The sequence below is a fragment of the Trachemys scripta genome, chromosome 11 (genome assembly GCF_013100865.1).
Source record: "Trachemys scripta elegans isolate TJP31775 chromosome 11, CAS_Tse_1.0, whole genome shotgun sequence".
Taxonomy (NCBI): Eukaryota; Metazoa; Chordata; order Testudines; family Emydidae; genus Trachemys; species Trachemys scripta.
The window spans coordinates 42,795,645-42,818,200 of NC_048308.1; the positions used below are offsets into that span (position 1 = coordinate 42,795,645).

The 22,556-nt window shown below is 41.9% G+C and overlaps 1 protein-coding gene across 8 annotated transcripts in view; it reads right to left on the bottom strand.

Moving 5' to 3' along the window:
• Positions 1–22,556, bottom strand: part of SESTD1 (SEC14 and spectrin domain containing 1) — a 119,848-nt gene that overhangs the window by 18,065 nt on the left and 79,227 nt on the right. For 7 of the 8 annotated variants that reach the window (XM_034785779.1, XM_034785782.1, XM_034785780.1 and 4 more), the window contains 4 exons: positions 16,106–16,317; positions 8,796–8,918; positions 2,381–2,575; positions 1,232–1,346 (listed from right to left, as the gene is read on the bottom strand). In XM_034785779.1, the coding sequence (XP_034641670.1) occupies positions 1,232–1,346; positions 2,381–2,575; positions 8,796–8,918; positions 16,106–16,317 (645 nt within the window). The remainder of the gene's footprint in view (positions 1–1,231; positions 1,347–2,380; positions 2,576–8,795; positions 8,919–16,105; positions 16,318–22,556) is intronic. The other variant, XM_034785784.1, reaches the window with a different exon arrangement.

Genomic DNA, 22,556 nt, shown 5'->3' on the forward strand with positions numbered 1-22,556 from the left:
GGGGGAAAGTCCGGACATTTACAAATTCCCCCCGGACACTATTTTTAGCTTAAAAAGCCGGACATGTCCGGGAGAATCCGGACGAATGGTAACCCTATCTAAGTTCCCTGTGCGGCAGCCGCCCAGCAGGCAATCAATTGCCAGCAGTTCAGCTGTCCCTCCCCCCACTGTCATGTACTGCTCCTGCCCTCTGCCTTGCAGCTGCTCCAGGGAGCCTCCTGCTTGCTGGGGGGGAAGGGGGGTGTGGAGAGACAAGTAATGTCCCCCGCCCTGCTTACCCCATCTCCGTAGAGCGGGGTTGGGGTGGGGAACAGGGCTCAGGACAGAGGGAGCTTGCTAGCAGCAGCTGCTGTCTCAACTTGCTGATCTACTTAAAAAGGCAATGTACTTAAGAGTGCGGTAAGTGTACTTAAAGAGGCAATGCACATCTCTCTCTCTCTCACACACACACACACACACACACACACACACACACACAGGGTGTGTTTCTGTCTGCCATGCTGTCTCCCCCTCTCCATTTGTGCTGCCTTGTAGAGCGTGAGGCTACATTAACAACAGTGTGTTAACCCTTGAGGGTTCAGCCAATTGCTAGTTCATCATTTATCAGTAAGGCATTCCATGGGAAATATCCCACCCTCTTCTACCCTCTGACTTCACCATCTCAACCAAGCTTCACAATCATCAGTACTGTGTACAGTATTAAATTGTTTAAAACTTATACTCTGTGTGTGTGTGTGTGTGTATATATGTATATGTATAAAATATAGTCTTTTGTCTGGTGAAAAAAATTTCCCTGGAACCTAATCCCCACCCCCACCATTTAAATTAATTCTTAAGGGGAAATTGGATTTGCTTAACATCGTTTCGCTTAAAATCACATTTTTCAGGAACATAACTACAATGTTAAGCGAGGAGTTACTGTACTGTAACAATATATTTCATTTGTGTGCATATTACTTTTATCATTTGTCATATAAACTAGCCACAGAAAACGGCACAAACAAATATGGGATAAACATGCAGTTGAGAATGCAGGTTTTACAGCTAGGGGAGAGGTAATCTTACTATATATAAGAAAGGGGTGAAAGAGTGTAAAGGAAGAACTGAGCAAGGTGAAAATTAGTTTAATATATTAAATAAAAATGGAAAAAGTTGTCCTCAGCATTTGTCCCTTTCAAATACTTGATCCAGTATAATTTATATTTCTGTATTTCAGCAATTTTCTGCTTACCAACACTTTTCAGCTTCTCTTCAAGCAGTTTTAAAGTTTGCTGAATTGATGCTCCATCAGCTGGTGCTACATCTACACACAACATCCCTAATAAGCCATCTAACTGCTGAGACAACTGAAATAGAGAGGGATAAAGACAAACCTTATATCTGATATGTAACCATTCTTTGTAATGAAATCGTTACAGTTGCAATAAATACTTAAAAGACATATAAGCACTCTCAGTATTGCCAAGCCCAAGCGCTCCAGAATCATGAGTCAGGCTCCCCAAAATCATGAGAGTAGTTTAAAAATAATGAGATTAAAAAAAAACAAATTTTGGGTTCTTTTTCTTTGCCTTCTGGTTCCTGAGCATTTAGGGTCACTTACATCAGGTTTTCAAGCTTTTCTCCACATCCATAAAGGCTAGAAACTTTTTTTTTAAATGAAAGCTGAAATTATCACCTAATACATGGTTACAGCAACTGGGCTTTAAAGAAAAAACACCATGTCCTGTGATAAAATCCACTTCAGACAAACGACAGCTTGAAAAATATCTTACAGAGAAACTCTGAAGAACATTCTACCCTATGCAATAGAACCAGCCAGTCAAAAAATATAAGTAAAGAGAAGTTAGCTGAATCTCTTTTCATAATTTATTTTACAACTTAAATATCACAGAAATGTAAGGCCAAACCAAGAACATCTAGTGCAGGGATTGGTAACCTTTGGCACGCGGTCCATCAGGGAAAGCCCCTGACGGGACGGGACGGTTTGTTTACCTGCAGCATCCGCAAGTTTGGCCAATCGCAGCTCCCACTGGCTGCGGTTCGCCGTTTCAGGGCAATGGCAGTGGCAGGAAGCGGCGGCCAGCACATCCCTCTGCCCACGCCGCTTCCCGCCACCCCCATTGGCCTGGTATGGCGAACCGTGTGCCAAAGGTTGCCGATCCTGGTCTAGTGTTATAATACACATTCCTCTTACAAAACAGAAGGCCTCAGGCTTAACAACAGTATTTCAATCAGGCTACCAATAAATGAAGACTTTTGCATTTTTCACAGAAGTTACTTTGTTTTCTCAATACACCTTGTACAAGATAGTGAACTTCAATAATACTATGTCAACGGTGTATCGGCAAGTAAGCCTGTAAACACTTAAAACCAAGCTTACATCTTGGGCAACACCATGGAATTCAAGCGCTGCTTGTAACAGATTTTGCCTAAATTCCAGCTGACTGGCCTGCCGATAACAGACATCGCTCAACTGTTGCTGTAGTGCTTTCAGCTCTACCAGGTCCTCCTCATCCCCAGCATTTAGCAGTGCTGCAATCTGCTGATTAAGCTCCACATATACGGCGAACCACTCCTACAAAAAAAGAGCAAGAACCACATGATTAAAGCTTTAAAGTAACACCAAAATAAATCTATTTCTTTTTAAATGACATGCATTTGAATGTATCGAGCATTTTATTATATTTTTCTTTATGGGATATCAGTGGAATCTTTCAGCTACAAGAGCAGTAAGTGTAGGTTTATGCAGCATTTTGAAAATTGACATGCCAAGAAGCATTTTGCATCTTGTATCAGGATGGATAAAAATCGATGATTCGAAAATGGACAATTAAATAATCTGATTTTTTAAAATTTAAATACAGATATACTTTTAAAAAATAAATATATGTAAAATTAAATATGAAATTGACAACCTATTTTAAGATTTAAACTACTAAAAATCTATTAAAATCATCTAAGTTAAATACAAAAAATAATATTAAGCTGCACTTGTTTACCACCAAGAAAGTCAAACTGAACTGGTAGAAGTCACTGGCTAAGCACCTAGAACCAGAGTTTGTTGAAGTGATAAACCAGCTTTTATGCAGTATTGTTGTACTAGTCATGTCAGTCCCAGCATATTAGAGAGACCAGGTGGGTGAGGTAATATCTTTTATTGGACCAACTTCTGTTGGTGAGAGAGATAAGCTTTTGAGCTACACAGAGCTCTTCTTCAGGTTTTCTTGAGGTCTGGAAAAGGTATTGAGTGTGTCACAACTAAATAGAAGATTGAATAGTTTAAGGTACTACTTATGCGAAACTAAGTGCTAACTAAGAATGCAAAAATTATCTGTTTGATCTCGTATTTAGTGTAACTCTCTCAGTATCTTTCCCAGACCTCAAGAAGAGCTCTGTGTATTTCAAAAGCTTGTCTCAAACCAGCTTCTGACAGCAGGAGCCTCTGCTGCAGGTGCAGAGAGAATACTTTTTTTCACTTCTGTTTATTCCAAGTTAAGAAACCAATTGGGATTTGAAAAAGCAGGAAAAGCTTGTTTTCCTTTTCCAATCGATGGCTACGTCTAAACTTGGACCTAGAGATGCGACTCCCGGCTCAAGTAGACATACATGTGCTAACTCTCATCAAACTAGCATGTTAAAAATAGTCACCACAGTAGCACTGACAGAGGAATGTGACGACATAGGCTAGCTGCTCCAAGTTCAAACCCAACTAGATACTGTAGGTATGTACTCGGGATGGCTAACACGTGCCTTCGCTCGCCACTGCCCATGCTGCCACAGCTACACTACTTCTTTTAGCGTACTATCTCCATGAGAGCTAGCATGGTTATGTCTACGTGAGCTGGGAATCATAACCCTAGCTTCTAGTGTTGAGGTAGCCTATAAATAAAAACTAGGTGTGAGAGGGTGAGATCTGTTAGTTCTAAAATCTTGAAGTAACCAAAAACAAACAGTTCAGTCAATTAACTACCAATAACACTTCCTTTGTCTAATGCATTTCAAGCTAATTGATATAAAACATGTTTTGATAAACTTTTTTTTCCCTTTATGTATCCATCACTTTTAAGGTAGTTTTATCTAATAAAAATATATATATAAAATACTGGTTGTGTGCATTTGTAACTGAATTTGAATTACCACCCAACCAGAAGTTCACAAAAAAATCACAAGCAAAATAATTAATCTAGTAAATAAGAAATGACTCATTTGCCATTTTCCAACCAAATTAAAAATATAAAATTTAAGTATATAACTGCTTAAATGTGCATAGATAGCATATCCCCCCGTTAGCAAAAAGGAGCACCAAAATGTAGTGTAAATAAAGGATACATTTAGCTGCGAATCAACATGTTTTAATGGCTAGCAACTAATGAGAATCAACCTCTCTTTAGAAAAACAACTAAAAGTATAAATGAAAACACAATTGAAATCAATTATTTAAATCAAGGTTTCCTGCTTGTTGATTTAATTTGTGATTAAAATTGGTGATTTAAAATCAATCCACTCTGCCCTATATCAATTAAAATATAGTTGCAAGTTTTACAAAAAAAGTATGAATTTCTGATCCTACTGATACTACTTGAAGGTAGGGGGGAGGTCCATTGTCAAAAACTCTAAACTCAACCTGCCTATTGGCATATACTGCAAACACATTTCCATTAATAGTCGCTTGCACAGCACAAAAATTCCACTGTCTAAACATAAACCATTATTTAATTATCATTAAGGTATTCATGGTATGCTACAGGAACAATGATAAGGCTCTAGCATGACGTTAAACAATTATTAAAAGACTGCCTTTGAATCAAATGATATTGCTTTCAGCAATATTACTACTGCTAGCAATAAACTTAGAAATGTCATTAGAAAAATATTTTAGGCAGAGTGAATTAAATATCTTTCAAGTAAAATGGGACAGCAAAATATAGAAACAGGTTATTCTAAAGTTTCTTCATTATATGAGAGAAGGTGTCTCCAAAGTGTTGCCATATATACCTTTATATTGTTGAAACCATAATATACAGTTTTAGGTAAGAAAAACATTTCAAATGATGGAGAATTCATGGAGAATGAAAGCCTACTTCATATATCAAGATAAGAAATCCAATGTTCATCTGATGTTGTTATAAACTTGTAATACCAAATATGGCTGCTAGACATCTTTGTTATTTTGGTCTACTGACAAGATGACCTTCAAACGTCCTACTTAATTCCAACGTAAGAGAATAGTGCCACCTATTGGTTGTATTAATGAAATACCTGATTTAGTGATTAATGCTTTATTTTGTCATTGCCCAATAAACAAGGCAAAAATGGTCAATTGTAGCAAAAGCTGCCAATATCTAACAGAATTAAAACTACAAGTACACTGTTGATTATTTCAATAACAAGACCTGCAATGCACTTAATCAAGGCTGTTTAAATCAAATGACCAGCTCTAAACCCAAATTGACCAGACTCTCACAAGTCATGACCATGAAGAAAAGGCAGAAATTTGACTGAAGACAATGAGCTCAAGTATATTAGACATGCAGAGAAACTATGAAATAGGTCACAAATTGCTTATTATCTAGAAATCTAAAGCAGTTCTTTTTCAAGACTGGATTCACATAGAATATTAAAAACAAATAGAAGCATTCCAGAAACTAAAGCAACATGAGAGCAATACTGTCAATAATAAATAGAAGACGTTTCCAAAGTAATGAAGAGGGAGTTGGGGAGGGGAAGAGCAGTGGAGAGGAGATAAAATCAGACACGCACCCTGTTTGACTTCAGAAATGAGGGAAGAAATAAGTATCTAGAGCAGTGGTTCTCAAAGCCGGGTCGCTGTTCAGGGAAAGCCGCTGGTGGGCCGGGCTGGATTGTTTACCTGCCGCATCTGCAAGTTCATCCAATCGTGGCTCCCACTGGCCACGGTTTGCTGCTCCAGGCCAATGGGGGCGGCGGGAAGCAGTGTAGGCCGAGGGAAGTGCTGGTCACTGCTTCCCGCCGCCCCCATTGGCCTGGAGTGGCGAACCGTGGCCAGTGGGAGCCGCGATCAGCCGAACCTGCGGATGCGGCAGGTAAACAAACCGGCCTGGCCCAGCAGAGGGGTTTCCCTGAACAAGCGGCGGACCAGCTTTGAGAAACACTGATCTAGAGAGACTGTAGAAAATTAGGAAAATGATAAAGGAGGAAGAGAAGAAGGCAGACTGCAATTGGCTCCAGATCAATTATAGGAGATGCTCCCAGATTAGAGGGCAAAAACATGCACACGCACTCAGGCACAGAACTACTTTGAAAAGTGACTTTGTAAATGGGGTTCCATGTTTAATATGTCAATGATTTCCAGATCAAATTTGCTTAATTGATAAGTCTAAAGATGTTTTTTTCTAACTGCCAGTGCTGCAAATTCATACTGGGACTGAAAGCCAGGCTGTGTTCTTTCCTGCTTGTGCATTATCAACAGTGATATTTATTCTGTAGGTCAAATTCAGACTTCAGTCACACCTCTGCACCCCATGGTCTGGGGTGGGATTGTAAGGACCTAAGGACAAAAGTTGGACTTCCAATAGAACTTAGCTCATTTTGTTAATGATGTGTAAGCATGAATGGAATTCAGCCCAGTCTTCTATATCTATGTTGTTCTACAATACTAAAATGAATAAAACATTACAATTATTTTGTTATTAAAGCAAACAGAGTTACTCTCTATACCACGGATCGGCGACCTTCAGAACGCAGCCCATCAAGGTAATCCGCTGACAGGCCGTGAGACATTTTGTTTACGTTAACCATCTGCAGGCACAGCCCCCCGCAGCTCCCAGTGGCCGCAGTTCACCGTTCCTGGCCAATGGGAGCTGCGGAAAGCGGTGGCCAGCATGGCTCTGCGGCCCGTGTCGCTTCCCGCAGCTCCCATTGGCTGGTAACCGTGAACCACAGCCACTGGGAGCTACGGGGTGGCTGTGCCTATGGACGGTCAACGTAAACAAAATGTCTCGTGGCCCGCCAGCGGATTACCCTGATGGGCCGTATGCTGAAGATTGCCGACCCGTCCTCTATACACATAACAATCAGAGACGTTGGGTAAGAAAATGCCATTTACACATTGTCACTTTTCAGAGTAGGTGACTTAGGGAGCTTAGTTCAGCAGAGAAAGAACAAAACAGTAGGCAGCCTCCCCTGGCTGAATGCTGAGTAATCAAATCTCAGTAACAATAAATCAGTTGGTATAGAGAGGATATTTCTATTTCTAAAGGTCTGCAAAAGGTGTCTGTAAACAGATTTATAGTGAAAAGTAGTACAGTAACTCCTCTCTTACTGTTGTAGTTATGTTCCTAAAAATGCTACCTTAAGCGAAATGATGTTAAGTGAGTCCAATTTCCCCATAAGAATTAATTAAGGGGGGGGGGTCTTAGGTTTCAGGGAATTTTTTTTTTTGCCAGACAAAAGACATCACACACATACACATACACACACACACACACTATAAGTTTTAAACAAACAATTTAATACTGTACACAGCAATGATGATTGTGAAGCCTGGTTGAGGTGCTGAAGTCAGAGGATGGGATATTTCCCTGGGAATGCCTTACTGATAAATGATGAACTAGCACTCAGCTGAGCCCTCAAGGGTTAACATGTAGTTGTTAATATTAGCCTCACACTCTACAAGGCAGCACGAATGGAGGGAGGGGAGATAGCATGGCAGAGAGAGACAGAGACACAGAGTGTGCGTGAGAGAGAGACATGCATTGCCCCTTTAAGTATGCTGACCTCACCCTAAGTACACTGCCTTTTTAAGTAGATCAGCAAGTTGAGACAGCAGCTGCTGCCAGCAAGCTCCCTCCGTCCTGAGCCCTGTTGTGGCTCCCCTGCTCTGTGGAGATGAGATACAGGAGCGCGGGGGAAGGGGAGGGGGACACCCTGACATCAGCACCCTTCTTTCTCCCCATGCACAGCAAGCAGGAGGCTCCTGGGAGCAGCTCCAAGGCAAGGGCAGGAGCAGCACATAGCAGTGGGGGGAGGGACAGCTGACCTGCCCGGCAATTGATAGCCTGCTGGGCAGCTGCCACACAGGGAACATAGGGGAGCTGACGGGGGGGCTGCTGATCCACCCTGGTTCCAAGTCCCCACCAGCTAGCTCCAACAGGCTGCTCTTTCTGCAAGCAGTGGACAAAGCAGGCGGCTGCCAAACGACGTTATAAGGGAGCATTACACAACTTTAAACGAGCATGTTCTCTAATTGATCAGCAACGTAACCACCAAAAACGTTAACTGGGATGAATTTAAGTGTGGAGTTACTGTATAGTATTTGGTCAGCAAAGTTAGAAATAAGCTGTTAAATTTTATTCCAAACTAAACTGTATTTCAAATCTTGTTAACTGAAATCCACGTTCAGTGATAACTGACAGTGGTAGGTTCTAGCCAAATAAGCTCCAAATTTAAACATCTCATGTACCAGAGCAGCACAGATCTTATCATAAACATTTTCAAAAATGTTCTTTTTTCAGGCTTACTCTCCCTGTTTTTATTTCACTTTTACTGAAAGTACAAATTGTCACGGTGTCTTTTAAAACATCAACACGCACACAAAAAGCATATAATTAGATTTTATTATCTACACTGGAAACCATAAAAATCTGTATCTAAAGGACATAGGGGGTAATTAAAACAGTGCAGATACTCCTCTTTATACCCGATAAATCACTGCCTGCTCAAATTCCTAAGAATCTGTCACTGGACTACATTGTTCACAATTAATTATATGTACTCATAATCATGTTGTAACTTGGGGAAGGGGGGGAATAGCTCACACTGTGTTGACTCTCAATCTCTTCATGTTTCTGTTGCAAAGCTTGTGAGGCTCTAATTGAATCACCTATCCCCCACTGGGTTCGTAGTTGTTCTGATCCAGGTCCTTCAAGCCAATTCACTACCTGTTAATAAAATAATAGTTTAGATGACAACAAATAAATCAAAGATTCTCAACAGGTTGTAAAACAGTTCCACTCATGCTATTAAAAATTCTATGTACTTTTCATTTCAAATTAATATAACCACAAATTCGGTAAAAAGTTAGATATTCTGAGTAACTTTGGAAGTGACTTGATTTCGTATGCCTTTGGTAGAATGTACTTTTCATTAACCTTAGGCTCCTAGCTCATGCTAGAAACTCATAGCTCACAAAAAATTTGGCACACTCATATTTGTCATTTTACATCTGTATCAATAAAGTGGATAATAAAACCCTTACCTTTCTCGATAAGAAAAAAATCTTTCATTTTCAGACAAATTTAAATTAGCCTAGATCAATGAATTGGAGTGCATGTGTCAGCATTGCTGAAATGTTGGACACATCTTTATACTCATGAGAGAGGTGTTTTCTCCCTGCTTTGTTGAACAATTATGTTAATGGACAAACAGGTGACAAGCACGTTTTCAGTACAAAATATTAGAAATACATAAAATGCTTTAAAAAAATAGCCCTTCATCCTGTAAACTGACCCCTCTGACATAAGGAGGCACCCACATGAAGCCTCACTGATGCCAGTGTCTCCTTTAAAAGTTCAGGGGTCTGTCTTTGCAAAATAGCTTGCAAGAAAGGTCTCAATGTCTAATCTATAGCTGGAAAGTCCCAAGATTAAAGTGTCAAATGTGTTATTTTTGTAACCAAGGACCATCAATTCATTTTGATTTGTATGTTGGGAAACTGTCCAATTAAGATGAAATGGCCTCTAAAATTATGTATATTGGCCTCTTTATGTATATTTCTATTATATTTAAGTTTGAAGTATTAGACTATACCGACAGCATAAATTCTAAGATTAAAGTATGTAGGAAATATAGAATATGAAAAAAAGCCACTTCTTATTACTGAAGCCACACAGGAGTCCTGAAATGACTGGGAATTCAGAGACCCCAAAATTATGAGACAATGACAAAGGACAGGCAAACAGCTTCTCTTCTTTAATCAAAAGATTTTCTTTTAAATAACAAGAATATATGCAAACATACAATGAAACTCAGTTGGCTGGTGATTTGTGCACACCCATTTTTCAGGGAATACAGCCTCACCAAAGGGAAAACAAGGGAAGAACATGGATTTATCCTAGACTTCTCTGTCAGCATGGAAGGTCGTGGCACAACAGTGCACAAGAGTGACTATGACTATCCTTGGATTATTCAGAAAGTCCACCCAATTTTGTCACCTGATCTACAGTTATCCATGCCTGTATTACAGTTTGACACAACTGTCTTTCCAACAGCCTGTTTCTCTGCTCCCAAAGCACACAGGTAACACAGAAGCCTCAAGACACCATTATTATTCATTATTCATATTATTGTAGCAGCTAGAAACCTTACTCATGAACCAGGACCCCATTGTGCTAGGTGCTGTATAAATGGAATAAAGACAATCCCTTCCCCAAAGAGTTTACAATTTAAGAAAGACATCCTGTCCTGCCATATCCTGTGTGGTGCCTCCTCTGGGATCAGTGGAGAGAGGCAGAGAAGGGAAGATACCAGTATACCTGTCAGTGATCCTAGTTTGGCTGGGAAAACCCTTCCAAGGAAACTGTCCTGGGACTTTGTAACACTACTGCTCAGCAGCCTCCTGCTTTATTCCTCACTGGAGTCTTCTCAGTTACTGGCTGCTGGCTTCTGCATCTGATCCCTGGCAGCTGCTTCTAGAGCTGTGCTTAGCTCAGCAAATGCAGAGATCTGTGCCAGATACATGCACTGGAGAGAGGTAGCCAGCAGACATGGGGTGGGTGCATGGCAGAGAGAACCCAGCCGAGGATCCTGCACTCTCTATGCAGGCCAGAGAGGCCATTTACCAGGGAGAGACAGAAGAAGCTATGTGGTGAGATGAGAGACAAGGGGAACAACATTATTATTGAGGGACAGTTTTTCAAGTCAGGCAGTGGCTGGGAGGCATGTGTTTTATGTGCATTTTTGTCAGTTTAGAATAATTTCTCGGTTTGTTTTTCTTAACCCTTCTAGGAAAAAAATAACCTAAAATTAACCAAAACATACACCAAACTGTTTATCAACTGGGGGTCTGGAAGCTCCCACATCCTGCTTATTAAGAGAATTGTTCCTGGATGTACATGAAAAACATTGCCAACTATGTACGGGGGAACAGAAAAAAAGAGCAAAACCTGGGGAGTGTAGTAGAAGAGTGGCAGGAATCTGAAAGACACAGAAGAAAGGAGACAGGGCGAACAGGACAACATCTGGGAAAAAGGGTGTGAGAACTTTTGAAAGTGGATGAGAACTAAAAGCTTCACAGTGAGGCAGAGCAGGGGAGGGGGGCATGTTCCACTCCCTGTCAATACCCGGCCCAAGCCGGGGAAGCTAATGATCCAGACAACGGTACAAATTTGGTGATGAATCCTAGTCTCATGCCACCTGAGACATGTTGCACATACACTAAGAAGAGAAGGGGAGGAAAGCAGAAAATGGAGACTTGGGAGTAAACACAACCAGAAATGGCAAGCAATACTGGCAAAAAAATAAAATAAAAAAGGAAGGAGAGAGAGAGAAAACACAGGTGGAATGAATCAGCAATACTAGGGTCATCCAAGTGTGGAATCACCAACTGAAGCCTTGCCCTAGGTGCAGTCAGGACTCCACAGGAGGCAGGACTCTTATTGTGGCAGCTTGCAATATCCATCCATTTGGGACAGTTAATTCCGTTTTTTTGGGAACTCTTCTCTGTGACAGTCTGCATCCCTACATTCACCCTTTTTTACAGAACTATAACTGATTGTACAAAGTATGCCTTGTGAGGGATCATTTGAGAACTCATAATTTGCTGATCATTATTGTCCTGGTAAAATATGTGTGGCAACCTTGTATGTAAAGTTACAAGATTCTACTCTATAGACATGTTCCAAGCTTAGAAAAGCAGGCACAAACCAATTCCTCAAAGATAAAATTCAAATTGATGCTCAGCCAGTTGTCAACAATATCAAATGAACTATCAGCTGATTAAGCGACCAGTCGTTGGCAGGAAAAAGGATGCGAGCAAGAAATTGGTTGGTGGGCAGCTTACCCACTGCGGTTGTCGCTCTTACATACAGTGTGTATATTTCTGGCTGTGAATCTAGACAGGTTACCTTATCGTTTAAATTTAGGCAACGTTTTATTGCATTTTTGTATATTACTTGATGCCTTCAACAATCGTTTTAAAACTGGTTAAACAAAATAGCAGAACACATAGCTTCATTTTGTGCTAAGACTCTGTTCATTTATTATGCAGCATCAGTAACGTAGACAGAGCAAATGGATGATTATTTCTAATCAAAATGATGCAAATTGAGGTTGATGCCCCAGTAAACAAGTCTATTTAAATGCATTAATGAAGGCAGTTTGCCAGGCTAGGTTATAAACTTTATTTCAATCAGCAATTCTTGCTCAGCCAATCTGAATATTATCCAACTACAGGAAAAGTCCCATGCCCTGCTTATGTCATTTGTGAGCTATGCAGTAGTGTTATTATTATCTTATACACTACACTTCTGTTGTTGTTTTTAAGAAGAAGAGTTTGGGTTTTTCTTTTCTTTTGAAGATTTCAGTGACCACACAAATGAAAATAGTTTCTTGCTGGATTTACATTTTCAGTGGTAAGATGTCTCCTATCCTCATCAGAAGCATGAGGTTTTTGGGAAGAAAATTTAGATTGACTTACGTGAAATTCAGAAATTTCTTTAGAAATGAATTTCCAGGGAAGGCAAAGGGAAATGTTTTCCTTATGAAAAATAGAGTACTGTGGGTCAGCCATAAGTGCTCCCAGTCCACTCATCCTTCCAGATGAGATGATGGCAACTAAAAAGGTGACCTTCATAGAAAGGTGACACACAGAACATGTGGTCAGTGGTAGATGGCATCAACAGATACAGGCAGTTCTTGATTGTCCTGTCAAAAATAACCTCTGGATGGTGGATGGGATTGAGTAGTTGTGGTTGTCACAGGGAAAGCTGTATATCTAGGTCTTTGTACACTCTGGTGTTTGCCCAGTGATTCAAATGAGCGCTGGTGGTGGAACAGCTCGGGAGATGGTCATGGCTTGTACACCTGTTTATAGTGTTGTGTCTTCAGCGGCAAGGTGTAAATGCCAAGGGAGCAGAGAGTTATTCTAGAGTTTTTCAATGAGCTTAGAGTCTTGTCAGTCTTCTCGATAAATAAACTTGTCAAAACTTGTCTATTATATTTTGAACCTCCCTGGGGAACCCTGTGGAACACAGTGAAAACTCATGCCTCATGACTATATCTGTGGCTCTCCTTCTAGATGCAGTGTCAGCTGCATCAACTTCAGCTTGAAGGGATATTTTGTTCACCAGTTGGCCTTCCTCAATGAGGGCCTGGAAATGTTCTCTGTCTTCTTGAGGGAGTTTGGTTTTTGGACTTCCAGACATGTTTTACTCACAAAGCTGGGTAGTTAGCAATACGGAGCCAAGACTCAGATGACAACACCTTTCCCTCACCCCCTGAGGGTCAAGTCGACAAGAACTCTTATCTGCCAGCGTAGTCTTGGGATGTTGTAATCAAGATCTTTCAGTGGCTGTTTGCACCACCAGGGAGTTGGGTGCTGAGTGTGTGAAGAGAAACGCCGCTCCTTTGACTGGTACAAAATACTGTCTCTAAGCCCTTCTGGGGGTAGAGGTGCTGCAGGCTGGAGTGTGCCAGACTACCCTAGCTGGTTCCATGATGGTCTCATTTACCAGGATAGCCACCTTACTGGGACCAGAGGGTTATAAAATGTCAAGGAGCTAATATTGGCTACCTTGGACCTCCTCTAGCAGAATGTGGAGGTCATTCATAACTATCTGAAGAAGTTCCTGATATTGCCTGTGGTCATCAGGCAGGGATGGTGAAGATGGGGCAAACTGTCTCATCTGGTAAGGTCAGACAAAACACCCATCAGCACCTGAGGATCTGGTTCAGTATCCTCGCCCTCAAACTCCAACAATGCCAGCAGGTGTCATGTGGGAGAAATACAGTGGGATGGATGGATGGATTTGGGATGTTTACTGTAGGGACCCCATGGACCCCAATAGGGCCAATATGAAGGGTTAACTGGTTGAGGGGTCCCCATGGCAATAGATACCCTCAATCCCTTGAGTAGCTGTATGTGGGTGGAGGACAGATGATGGACCCCAGAACTTCTTGAGTCTCTGTCTGAACTCATCTTCCCATGTGGGAGTGAAGGATCCATAATCTGGAACCTCCAACTCCTCTGAAGAGAAGGCCAGTTCCTATTCAATTATCAGAGTTGTTGGTGCCAGTGGGTAAAAGCTCCTGCCTAAGTACTGAGGAGGGTAACATTTCTCTCTCCTTCATGTAGTTTCAACTTCTAGTGTCATACTGTCTCTCAGGAAGGTCAGACCCCAAAGAAGACTGGGGATAAGGAAGGGTGAAGATATCCTCTGGTAAGGTGTACATTTTGGTTAGTCGCAGAGACTGGGGCGTTCCGGTAGTCAGGACTCACAGATCTGGTGCATCCATGGTCATCGTGGATGGCGGGTCTTTATGGGGACTGGTCAGTACCGTTGAGGCGTCAACATGTGAACTCTTAGATGGCGTTTGTGGCTGCGGATCCTTAGGCATAGGAATTGGAGCAGACACTGGTATCAGCAGATCCTTTCTCCTTAGCACCTTGCTCTCAGTACTGGAAGGTTTAAGTGGGCACAAGTCCTTATGACCTGGACGTGAGGGCTCACCCAACTTGGCTGGAGCTGGGGAGGGATCTCTTCTCTTGGAAGCAATCGTGACAGGAGATCTGTCCTTATGCTCATGAGTGCACCCCTTATTCTTATGAGAAACCCTGGACTCCTTGGGCTTATCAGCTCCGGCTTCCACTCCTGAACTCATGCTTGGAGGGGCATTGCTTGTCAGTTGAGGCTGACATAAGGGGGAATCTCCTCAGATTGAGATCATGTAGCCTTCTCCATAAGATGTTTTCTCAGCTGGGTCCCTTGAATCTTAAAGATTTGTGGAAGAAATGAGCAGCAAGTGCTGCACTTGGCTGAGATATTCACCTCTCCAGGACAACAGCATTGGTGCTCACTGCTCATGGAGAATGTGACAAAGTTCTTAAACCCCGGGACTCTGGACATAGTTTTTGTCTGCAGGAAAACACTCCCCACCGGAGGGGCGGGGGTAGAAGAAACTAAAAACTCTAACTATGTGGACACAGAGGATTCCAACTCAAGCCATGTGGTGGTAAGAAAAAACTGGAGAGGCATCGGTTTATAACACACCTTATGTTCTCGATTAGTAGCATGAGGAAAGCAACTGCACAGACACAGATGAACAGACACTATTTGCTAGAAATCTACAATCTCAGGTGCATGGTGCACATGCACACTCATGTCGAATACACACAGGGAGTAGCACTCAAATAAGAACTTAACGATATAAACAAAACTACCGTCATAATATTTTTTCTTGAATGCTTATTTGATAATGATCTAGGTGCTTAGCCCTGTGGCAGTGCAAGGAAGGCTTAAAGCTGGCATAAGTGACCAACTGAGGATTCATTAGGTGTAGGAGAATCCCCAGCATAGGGGGCTTGGAAGAGAAAGCTTGTCTGGAAATTACTGCATTCTAGTGACCTCTACCTGTCAAAAAGGCCCTTTGAAAACCATTGCAAGCAGTCAAATTAGAACATCAGGCAAAATCAGCACTTAGCAGCCCCAGAATCAAAGGAAGCACAAAAGCCTGAGTAAAGCAACTTTCCCTCCAACTCCCTTAGTCTTACACCAACTGCAGCTTATCCAGACCTAAAGGTCAGAGCGTAAGACTCAATTTCAATATAAACAAAAAAATGTAACAGAATTGTCTATTGTATTCAATCCAGACAGAGGTCTAACAGAGAACTCAACATTATTACAAAGTGAAATATTTAGTTTGAATCTAGTTTAAAAATATATCACTATAAGCTACTTATGACAGACTTCTCAGATATTTAGAATTAAGCAGTAAAGAATTATATGGCATGTGCTTCCTAAATTACTCACAGATGCACGCCAGAGGAATACACTGAGGGCAGATAACTATTTTTAACAGTCTTAGACATTGCAAAAAAAAAATATGGTACCAAGAGAATCTTGGTGCTTACCTGCATTACCTTCTGTTGAATCTCCTCTAGCTGTGTGCGCTTGCTACGTTGTCTACAAACTTCCTGGTAACGCGTATACTGTTCTCGGAGTGAATCTAATAGCTTCATGACCTGTGGCTGAGCAAGCAGTTCATCATCCATGGGAGACCATGAGACCCCTCCATCTGAACCATTAAACCGACGCTGCTGTAACTCTGATAATAGCTCATGACCTTTAAAGATAAATAGAGCAATACAATCATAATTATTAAACACAGATACAGTCAAAATCATTAGGAGGCAGAAATTAGCTTTTAAGGTTAACAGACACTATATTCTTGCATCTAATGAACTGTAGTGTACTGGCACATTTAATGATGTTTCTTTGTAGACAACAGGCAAAATACTGTCCTTTGTCAACAGGACTGTACTGGCTGCAAATTAGGACAGAATTTGGCCTAGTATATTTTAGGGGGAGGGGAAGAACAAAAAAGTATGCACACACAAAGCGAATAGTATGTAAAATCTGAACTGAAGTAAGATTCCTTCTCAAATCTGTGGTAGTTTCCAACAGATTTTCAAAAAGTGTTTCAGGAGTCCCTTTATTGATTCCAAGAAGTTCTCTTTTGGGAGTAATCGGATCTAAGACACTTTAAGGTCTTTGAATAATTTAACTGAGAGTAAATCAGACCTTCAATTCTATTGGTTCTAATAAACTAAACTCTATAATAAAGTATTCTTCTGTTTACATGCCTTGTTAGTGGCTTTGAAAATGTGAAGAGAAAGTATTTAAGTAGTAGATATAGGAAAGGGCAGTTAAGGGGATTTTTTCACCAAAACCACCATCTGAAAGCAAACTGTCTTCCTTAAATTTGAACAATATTCTAAAGGTTTTATTTTTAAATATTTATATTTTCTAGTATTTTTCAAGAGTGAAAATTCTTTGACTTCCTATTGCCCACGGTACAATTAACATCTAGAAAGCTCTGTAAATAGAGGAGGAGGAGGAGGAGAATGGGAGACAGGCAAGTGGTGGATCTATTCTGCCCAAGAGCCAGGAAATATTTTTAGCCCTGGAGCCCCGTGGGTCACAGGACATCACAGTGGCCGACCGTGATGCCGCGGAAGGAACCTCTGGTGAGTATACAGTTACAATCAAAGTCCAGTTAAACTTTAACGGGCACACCCATTCAGTGGTACTGCATGTTTACTGTGAAGACAAAGCGAGATGCTGTGGTTCTCTGCTTACAAGAGGCTGCTCCAGCTATGCAGAGGGCGGCCCCCGGAAAAGACTGTTTATGTGGATTGGGATAGCTCCAGGGATATCTCTAGGAAACTTTCATGGAGATACTCTGCAATCCTTTGCAGAAGGTTTCTGGGCAGGGCAGTCTTATTTCTTCCACCATGGTAGGACACCTTCCCTGCAACTCCTGCATTAATTCTGCTGGCATCATTGCGGTACACAGCATAGCAGCATAAGGACCGGGTCTATACCCAGACACTAGCAGCATCTCCTTCCTTTCCGCCTCTGTTACCCTCAGGAGACTGATATCACATAGGGTCACCTAGGGGTAACAGGGGAAGTTCTCATTAAAAGTGCTCTTACAAGGAAAAAAAAACAAAACAAAAAAAGGGCATGTAGAACCACCCCCCCACACACACATTGGATCGCCAAACCATACAGCCGCTAATGTGCTTTTACTGTACTCGGCATGAGTTGGCAAGTAGTTTAAAGTGGCTGAGATTCCGCAATTTGGGAGTGAAAATGTTCCCCCCAACCCCGTTTGTAAACAGTTTCCCGTGGTGCTATGGGAAGGGCCTTTGTTCAACTAGCTACTTCTGCTCCTGACATGAGCCTGCCATAAAATTCATTAAAAGTGCGGTCACCCATGAACCGGGGGGGGAGTGGGGGGGCTGGGGGAGGATGCCTACTCACTATGGCAGGAGCAGCACAGTGAATGGTTACGGATTCTGATTAAGTTATGGCTTGCACCTAGTGTAATAAGTGGTTTTTTGTTGTTGTTATGAAAACGGCCTTTTTATGGAAACATTTTATTCATTTACAATGGTTCCTTTATTTTTCCCCACGACTGACAGCTGGAAATGTGTCCTTTGGTGTGACATCAACACATGAAAGCAGACTTTTGCTGATTAGAAGGAGAAAGAGAACGCGGGAGGACATGTTCACCAAGATAATGAATGCCTCCGGGACAGCTTACACAGAGCTGCAAGCGTGGAGGATTTCACTGTCCAAGAAGTTAGACATGGACATGGAGAGCAGGAAAGCTTCCAATAAGCAAAAGCGTGCGGCGCAGGATGATATGCTTCAGATTATGAGGAACCAAGTAGACATGTTGAGGCATCTGGTTGAACTGCAGGAACAGAAGCAGGAGGGTAGACTCCCTCTGCAGACCCTGGTGAACAGACAGCATCGCCTGGTGCAGAATCACCCTCCCCCAAGCATTGCATGAGGCGTGGGTGAAAAGTCCATCATCCCTTTCACTTAACACAGGGGGAGGGTACAAGGAACAGAAGGCACCTATTCACAGACCTTTGATGGTCTGGAATGCAGTGTTACATTACACAGCTGAAAATGTTTCTCCCGTTCCAACTTTATAACCCCTTTTTCCCCAAGGTTACCTTCCCCACCCACCCCGTTCTCCCTCTTTACTTGGGTTTGTTAAATAAAGTAAATGGATTCGAGAAATAAATGTTCTTTATTGAGTAGAAGCAGTGGGCTTGGGTGGGGGGTTGGCTTTACAGGGACAGTGATACATTCCAGGTGAAGGTTTGGGAAAGCACAATGCAGACAAGCAGCTCACATTACTGTGACTCATTACTGAAATAGCTTTTCAAAGCCTCGCGGATACACAGCGCTCCTTGCTGTGCTCTTCTTATTGCCCTGGTGTCTGGCTGCTCAAAAATGGCTGCCATGAGATCCGTCTCAACTGCCCACCCCTGTGGAAAATTTCCCCCCTTTTTTTGCACAGATATTATGGAGCACGGATCAGGCAGCTATAACCATGGGGATGTTCTCCTCACTAAGGTCCAACCTTTTTAGTAAAATTCTCCAGTGCCCTTTCAAATGACCAAAGGCACATTTAACCACCATTCTGCACTTGCTGAGCCTACAATTGAACCGTTCCTTACTGCTGTCCAGACGGCGGAGCCATGGGAGCAAGGGGTAGGCTGGGTGCCCCAGGATAACTATAGGCATCTCAACATCTTCAATGTTCATTTAGTAGTCTGAAAAGAAAGTCCCAGATTGCAGCTTTTTGAACAGACCTGAGTTCCTAAAGATGCACGCACCATGAACCTTTCACACCCATCCTACGTTGATATCGGTGAAATGTCCCCTGTGATCCAACAGTGTTTGTAACACCATTGAAAAGTATCCCTTTCAGTTTATGTACTCTTTCGCAAGGTCGTCTGGTGCCAAGATGGGGATATATGTGACATCTATCGCCCCACCACAATTAAGGAACCCCATGATGGCAAAACCATCCACTATGTCCTGCACATTTCCCAGACTCACTACCCTTTGTAGCAGAAGTTGATTAATTGCCCTGCACACTTGGAGCACAGCAGCTCCCATGGTTGGTTTACCTGCTCTGAATTGATTCCCCACTGACTGGTAACTGTCTGGCATTGCAAGCTTCCAAATAGTGATCGCCACTCGCTTCTCCACTGTCAGAGCAGCTCTCATTTTTGCAGGGCAGGGGAAAGCTCTGCACAAAGTTCCTGGAAGGTGGTCTTCTGCATTCAAAAGTTCTGCAGCCACAGCTCGTCATCCCATACCTGCAAAACGATGCGGTCCCACTAGTCAGTGCTTGTTTCATGGGACCAGAAATGGCACTCAATAGAGTGCAGCTGCTCTGTGACTTCCAGCAGCAACTGTGAATTGTTTTTTTTCCAATGACTTGCAGCAGGGCTGCTTGCAGGACATTGCTCTGTTCCGCACGGCGGACCCTACTTCGGCTCTGGAAATACTGCAGGAGAAGGCGCAAGGTGTTTGAGATGCTCACAGCAAAAGTGTACAACTGAGCAGGCTCCATGCTTCTGGGATTATGGTGTACGTGCGGCGGTTTTAAGGCATGAAAACCACTGAGTTGTTTGCCGTTGATATGAGGGAGAGAGCACAGTGCATCATGGGATGCCGATGCAATGTTCCCATTCTCCCCTGCAACAATGTTTTGATCCCATGAGGCATTGCACAAACTTCCCAAAACACATGGTGGCAAGTGGCACTTTGGGATAACTACCCACGCTGCACTGCTTTGTTCATTGATGCAGGCACTGCTAGTGAGGACACACTCCATCGAGACAATGAGCATGGCATGGCCACGCACAATTGACTTAATTAATTCGAAGGCTCGAGGTCGAATTAGATAAAGTCAATGTAATTTTGTAGTGCAGACAAGCCCTTACTCAAACTAAATAGTACCTTAATCCAGGGATTTCTATGGAATTATTTGTGGTGTGAAGTGGGTCTGGCCATCATTGACTAACTATTTACCTAGTTTTTTGGGGGGTTAATAATTGAAATAATAATGCAAGCCACTTACAAATAATAAAATAAAAAATCTGATAGAATAAGGAAGGAAAAAAACTATTTTACCATTTCCCTTCTGTTCCAATTAGTTTAAAGAAACTATGAGGGTAACATACAAAACAATAAAATTATAGGCTTTAAACATTATAAAAGATAAGCTTAACATAACAGGCTCTCAATATTTGTTTACTGGGAATATCTGGGTTTTATTCTTTAAACTACAGAGTGAGCCTTCTCATAAATCCAGAAAAAAAAAAAACACCAAACCAAACCACTACACTGTGAAGCCTAAACACAAATGGCACCTGTTCCCCCACATTGCTCCAACAATATTTTTCAGCTACAACGGGAGGGCCCAACTATAGGAGTTAGTAGCTATTTTAGTTTCCCAAGGCTAGGGTGACCATATTTCCCAAAGGGAAAGCGGGACACTGGGTTGGGTTTGCCCGAGCCACCCCGCCCAGTGCTGGCTCCAGCCACTTGCCCCTGCCATGGAGAGCTGGACCAAGCCCCTTCCCTGAGCCTCTCCTTCCCCCATGCTGGGCTGGCCTGAGCCCCTCCCTCTCCCATGCAGGGCTGGCCCAAGGCCCCCTCCCTGGTCAAGGCTGGGGCTGGCATCATTGATCACCCGAGCCCTGCCTGCCCGCTCCCCTGCTTGAGCCCTGCCTCCCTGCCCCACCCCCCGGGTAGGGCTGACATCGCCACTTGCGTCCTCGCATATTCTTCCACACCCAACTTTTTTGACAAAAGTGAGCATTTATCCTGCTTGCTCTTGCTAACTGATCAGGTTGGCAAGAACAAACGGTACAATGCCCACTTTTGCCAAAAAAGTCGAGACAGCCAGGATAGGCCTTTAAAAAAGGGACTGTTCTGGCCAAAATGGGATGTATGGGCTCCCTACCCAAGGCCCATTCAGTCTGTGGCTTAGCTTTTAACACTGCCAGCAAAGTGTTGGTGATGGGTAGGGATTATTGCAGCATGGTTTCCTACCCACTATGAAAATGGGGGGAAAAAAATCAGCAACAGGTTTCACAGAGGACACCAGCCATATAGGGAAATTATCCAGCATGACAGCTACAAGCCACAGGGATCAAAAAACCTGCTTTAACAAAAAACTGATTAAAAAAAAATAGTTGAGTAAAAAAAAAAAAAAGAAAAAGTAAATAGCTATTTGCAGAGAAAAGTAAACACTGTAATATTACATACATCTGCTTTAAAGTAAAATCAACTAAGCAAATGTTGAAGGGGATTTTAGCAACAGTGGGTAGGCAACTACCATAGTCTCTATATGTTTTCAATCCTTTGCTGTGACTGTCAACAAGAAGGCCAGTTATTTCCAAACTTGATAGCTTTTTGTGATTTGGGGACTTGTCTATGGGGAAGTGGGCTGAGACCACCATTCATTTCATGTAAGCCAATGAACAGTCATTTTTGGTTTTTATTACCTTAAAAGTGAAAAGCTCCCTGGTCTACCATAAGCTACATACATCTGAATTCTCTAATGAAGTCACATTCTATTGTTCTGACAATGGAACAATTAAGGATGTTATTAAAGTACTAATAAATATAAAAAAAAAAATATGTGAAATGAATAAGGCTTTGGAAGTATCCAAGTGATTTTTTTAAAATCTCACTCTACAATTTTTTTTATTTCACTAGCTAATAAAAAGATTATTTTTAGATTATGTTTTATCATCCATGTGGTTTTATATATAAAACTTACAACAAGGCAAAGGAGGATGGCTACCAGGCAAACAAATTATCCTAGGAGTTTTCCAAATCTATAGTTCTGACAAAAGCTTGAATTTCTATTGACTTGTAACTCACTTTTCAGTGATAAAATATTTTAAATTTTCATAGGAAAAATATTTAATTTTTTTTTAGTTCATACTGGAACTCTTAAAAATAGAGAATTGAAGT